Source organism: Episyrphus balteatus, chromosome 1 (assembly GCF_945859705.1).
Source record: "Episyrphus balteatus chromosome 1, idEpiBalt1.1, whole genome shotgun sequence".
NCBI lineage: Eukaryota > Metazoa > Arthropoda > Insecta > Diptera > Syrphidae > Episyrphus > Episyrphus balteatus.
This window is the reverse complement of record NC_079134.1, coordinates 69,720,719-69,726,357: the sequence shown is the minus strand read 5'-3', so window position 1 is coordinate 69,726,357 and position 5,639 is coordinate 69,720,719. Positions and strand designations below refer to the sequence as shown.

The window sequence follows — 5,639 nt, the reverse complement described above, 5'->3', positions numbered from 1 at the left end:
TTATTACTCAACGAAGATATTTTTAAGTTCCACAATTTATTTTTTGAAGTTAATTCGCCTTGGGATTTAAATTGTTCATAAGGATTTTGTTGAGAAAAAATATTCTTGGAACAGGGTTGCCACCTATAATTTTTTAATTAGTTGGAACAAAATTAACTGATTTTTATTTAAAATTAAATCATTTCAATTTCTTTTGTCGTTCTTTGAGGAAAAGTTAAAAATAAAATATTTTTTAAAATGGCTGAACCAACTCTTGAGGAATTGAAACAACAACGAGCTTCAACCAGGGGAAGTATTACTCGTATTAAAAATATTGTTGAATCCACTGCATACGTTTTAACTTCAACTGAGCTTGAGTGTCGCTTAGGGATTTTAGAGTCCTACTTCAAACAAATTTTAGTTTATCAAACAAAAATAGAAGTTTTAGCTCCCACTGACACTTGTAGAGGTGAAATAGAAGATTTATATATCACAGCAAAAACAAAAATTCTTTCACTTTTGGGAACAAATAGGCGGAGTAGTGTTGCAGATATGACTTTAAGTATTCCACATTCAACTAGTCACCTTCCGAAGCAGCGTTTACCCAGGTTCAGTGGAAAATATTCCGATTACAAGAATTTTATAAATTCTTTTAACAATCTTATAGAAAACGATTCAAGTTTAACAAAAATTGAAAAATTTAATTATTTGTTGTCGTGTCTAACCGATCAAGCTCTCGGTACAGTAAAGGCCTATCAAGTAACAGAAGCTAATTATCCTAAGGCACTTGCAAGTTTAAAGGAGCGTTATGATAATGACTGTCTCATATTTTTAGAATGCATTTCGCAACTTATCGAATTACCAAAGATTCCAAAGGCTTCTTCAGTTTCGTTACGGAGTTTGGTAGACAACATTTCTGCACTATTCAGTTCCTTGCTTTCGATAGGTTCATATGAAAATATCTGCAATGCAATTATAATTCACATTGCCATATCAAAGGTGGACCAAGATACACAGTCTAAGTGGGATGAGCAACTCGACTACAAGAAGCTGCCTGAATGGAAGGAATGTGCAAGCGTTCTCAACAAACGATGTCAGTTCCTGGAGGCTAGAGATAGCAAACAAAGCCGTTCGGAATCAACTTTGAAACCAGCCATCAAATCAAAACCAACTTTCGTGAACCATCATCGTCCTCAAACTTCGCTAGCTGTTAGCCAACGATCTTGCATCCATTGCGGGGACAGAACTCATTCAATTACAAATTGTAAAACTTTTCTCGAGCTATCTGTTATGGATCGATTTTGGAAATCCAAAAAATTAGGTCTATGTTTGAACTGTTTAGGTAAAGGGCATAATGTTTCCAGATGTCCATCACATTATAAATGCCAAGTTTGCAAACAACCGCATCATAGTCTTTTGCATAGAAACAAATCTACCGAACCTGTTGCTGATAGTACCGATGATCAACAACACACATCCCAGCCAACTTCGTCAGCTGCAGTGCATTCGGCAATGGAAAAGGAGCGTATTCCCGAAGGCCAAGTTATCCTGGCAACTGCTTTAGTTTTGGTTAAAGATTCATCAGGAGGTTTTCAGTTGGGAAGAGTTTTACTTGATTCAGGGTCTCAGGTCAATTTTATAAATGAGAAATTCGCAAACTCACTTGGTTTACAAAAAGACAAGAAGATCGTGGACATCGTAGGAATTGGTACAACAGAAACAAAAACAAAACATCAAACACAAACTACGATTCGATCAAGATATTCCAATTTTGAAATTTCCTTGGAGTTTTTAGTCGCCCCATCTATTACGGGATATCAGCCTGAAGCAGCACTTAATGTTAGTGGTTGGAATATTCCGATTAGTTCTGAACTAGCAGATGAGAGTTTCAATCGACCTGGTCAAATAGATTTGTTGTTAGGGGCAGAAGCATTTTTCGAGTTGCTCGAATCAGGTCAAGTCAAATTGGGCGAGGGGCTGCCATCTTTGCAAAAAACGGCTCTAGGATGGATTGTATCGGGAAGATACAAAACAAAATTCAACAATAACAGAAAGTCATGCTTCGTCAATTCAAAAGATAGTTTGCTTCACAAATATGTTGAAAAATTCTTTGAACTAGAAGAGATTCAGTATCTTAAATGCAAATGGTCAGAGGAGCAAACTGAATGTGAAAATCATTTCATAAAAACAGTAGAGGTTCTTCCAAGTGGTCGTCTTATGGTCCAATTGCCTTTGAAGAAAGATCCTGCTTGTCTTGGAGCTTCTTATGACATAGCATTTCGAAGGTTTTTATCTCTGGAGCGCAGATTATCTAAAAATATTGCTTTGAGAACACAATATGTAGATTTCATGAAAGAATATGAAGCTTTAGGTCATATGTCGCTGGTAACTAATCCAAATCTTGAGCAAACTCATTATTATTTGCCACATCAATGTGTAGTACGTCCCGATAGCATTTCTACAAAATTACGCGTAGTCTTCGACGCGTCTTGTCGCACTTCTTCGCAAATTTCCTTAAACGGAATCCTTATGGTTGGCCCTACAATACAGGACGAACTTCTCATAACATTGCTTCGCTTTCGACTGTATAGATATGCCTTGACTGCAGACATCGTCAAAATGTATCGACAAGTCTTGATACATCCATCGCAAAGAAGTTTGCAGTATATTTTGTGGAGAGAGAATTCACAAACTCCAGTTAAAACTTATCAATTAAACACCATCACATATGGTACTTCATCGGCTCCGTTCCTGGCAATTCGTTGTCTTCAATACTTGGCAGATACAAATCAAGACCGCTTCAGTTTAGGTGCTTCATGTCTTAGCAACGACTTTTATGTGGACGACATGCTAACTGGGGCAGACGATTTAGAAACGTTAACTCGCAAAAGGAACGAAGTAGTTTCCATCCTGAATTCTGCTGGGTTAGAGCTGTCGAAATGGAATAGCAATCATTTTTCTTTGATTCAAGAAGCTACAAGAAAAGAAATTAAGCTTACCGAATCAAATTTAACTAGTACTTTGGGTATAGCTTGGAATCCTAGTACGGACCAATTTAGTTTTTCGTATAAACCCAACCATACCTATACAAAGTATACCAAGAGATCAATTCTTTCACTGTCATATTCACTCTTTGATCCAATGGGTTTGCTAAGTCCAATCATAATCCGAGCAAAAATAGTTCTCCAGCAGCTTTGGATAGAAAAGCTTTATTGGGATGAATCCATTTCAGAAGCAATTGAAGCAGAGTGGCGTCAATTCATAATTGATCTTCACTCACTCCAAAACTTGGATATTCCTCGATATGTTTTTCTTGAAAACAAAATAAGTTGTGAAGTCCATGGTTTTGCAGACGCATCAATGAAGGCTTATGGATGCTGTATATATTTGCGAAGTTTAGATTCCTTTGGGTCAGTTAATGTGAAGCTGTTAGTCGCAAAGTCTCGAGTTGCACCCGCAAAAAAGAGACAGCTTCCTAGACTCGAAATTTGCGCAGCACACCTTCTAGCCAAACTCTGGGTAAAAATTCAAAAAATTGTAGATTCAAACTACTCGAAGGCGTATTTCTGGACTGATTCGACAATTGTGTTGCATTGGATTTCTACTCATTCGTCGAAACTGAATACGTTTGTTGGAAATCGAGTTGCAGAAATCCAAGATACGACAAAAGAGGTCGTTTGGAGACACGTCCCAACACACGAAAATCCGGCAGATGTGGTTTCGCGAGGATGCACGGTAGATGAGATTAAAACTTCCCTTTGGTTTGAAGGTCCATCATTTCTGGTGAACGAAGAAGAAGAATGGCCATCCACAGCAGAAATCCATCTTTCTCCAGAAGAAACTTCATTAGAAAAAAGACAAACGGTTCTAAGTTGTCAACAGCTCGAACCAAACTACTATCTCGATCTTATAGAACGAATGAGCTCGTATACAAAATTGATACGAATCTTCGCATATGTCAAAAGGTATCTCAACCTACGAGTATGGATGATACCATTTCCAAATGAGTATCTAACAGCTTACGAGCTAGAAAATTCGCTAAAAATCATCGTTTATATAATTCAAAAGAAGTACTTTTCTGAAGAAATCGAAGCAATTATTAAAAACAAATCACTTAAAGGTTCTATAAAGGCTCTAAGCCCGTTTATCGAGGTTGATGATTTCAGTGGGATTCGTTTGTTAAGAGTCGGAGGCCGATTGAAGCATGCAAACATCCCAGAGGAAAGCAAGCATCCACTTTTACTGCCAAAAGATTGCAGTTTCACCAAAACTCTCGTCAGACATCTTCACCTTTCAAATTACCATGCTGGTCCAAAGGCTCTTGTCGCGCTGACGAGACAAACATTTTGGATTGTCAATGTTCGTGAGGTAGCAAGATGGGTAGTTCGAAAATGCCCACACTGTGCCAGATACAGGCCAAAGTTGTTCGAGCAGGTAATGGGAGATTTGCCTGCTGCTAGATTGACCCAATCTCGCCCATTTTTGTGTTGCGGAGTGGACTTTTGTGGTCCAATATACACTTATTACAAAATTCGTGGCAAGGTGCCATACAAAACATATGTGGCTGTCTTTGTTTGTTTTTCGTCGAAAGCAGTCCATTTAGAAGCTGTGTCTGATCTTTCAGCTGATGCCTTTATAGCAGCCTTAAAAAGGATGATAGGTCGTAGAGGTCTCCCAAAAACCATCCATTGTGATAATGCGACAAATTTTGTTGGCGCACAGTCAAAACTTAAAGAACTGCGTGATATGTTGTTCAAACGTTCTAACCAAGAAACTATAGTTAATTTTTGTACTAATGCTTCCATAAATTTTCATTTTATACCCCCCAGGGCACCTAATTTCGGTGGAATTTGGGAAGCGGCCGTAAAAGTAGCAAAAGGCCATCTTTATCGCAGTATTGGCGGTGCAAAACTGAACTTTGAAGAGCTGACAACGGCACTAGTAGAGATCGAGGCCATAATGAACTCCAGGCCAATTACTCCAATGTCTCCTGATCCCAACGACCTAGAAGCCTTAACGCCAGCCCATTTTCTCATCGGGTCATCCCTAAGAGCGATTCCGGAAATAGGCCTAGAAGTTTCCGACATAAGTTATCTGGAACGATGGCGTCGAATCAATGCCGTCAAAACCCACTTCTGGAAGCGGTGGTCATCAGAATACGTTCTAGAACTCCAAAATCGTGCCAAATGGACTACTTCAAGGCCAAACATCGAAGTTGGTAGTCTCGTCATCATCCATGAAGACAATTTGCCACCCCAAAAGTGGCTCTTGGGAAAAGTCATCAACATTATCGAGGGTCCTGATGGTCGTATACGAGTCGCCGATATAAAAACGACACGAGGAGAATTTCGAAGGCCAATTCGAAAACTAGCAGCGATACCGTGTTGAAAGGAAGTCCTTCCAAAGGAGGCGGAATGTTGGAGCTAAAGAATCATCCTAAAATTAATTATTTTGTAAACTATATAAATTTGAATTTCATTAGAACTACTACAATTTACTTTTATTTCAATTTAAATTTTGCGCCTAAATTATACCATTCGCCATAATAATTTGCATTTGAATTCGCTTTAAAATTGTATTTGTAAATTTAACGTAAATTCTCTCACAAAAACTACTAGAAAACTATGTGTATAAATAGAAGCTTTAAAATGAAATAAACT

General features: G+C 38.2%; 1 protein-coding gene across 1 annotated transcript; it reads left to right on the top strand.

Annotated features, from left to right (window-relative positions):
* The first annotated feature begins 237 nt into the window (after positions 1-237).
* Positions 238-5,367, top strand: LOC129906343 (uncharacterized). Its single transcript, XM_055982078.1, has 2 exons — positions 238-292; positions 647-5,367. Exons 1-2 carry the CDS (start codon positions 238-240, stop codon positions 5,365-5,367), a joined length of 4,776 nt encoding a protein of 1,591 aa, XP_055838053.1.
* Positions 5,368-5,639: the final 272 nt, after the last annotated feature.

What these genes read in the sequence shown, in the direction of transcription:
- LOC129906343 (XM_055982078.1), top strand. Translation starts at nt 238, where the DNA reads ATGGCTGAACCAACTCTTGAGGAATTGAAACAACAACGAGCTTCAACC. An exon ending in ACGAGCTTCAACCAGGGGAA is followed by an intron (nt 293 to 646) that starts GTATTACTCGTA and finishes ACAATCTTATAG; the next exon opens with AAAACGATTCAAGTTTAACA.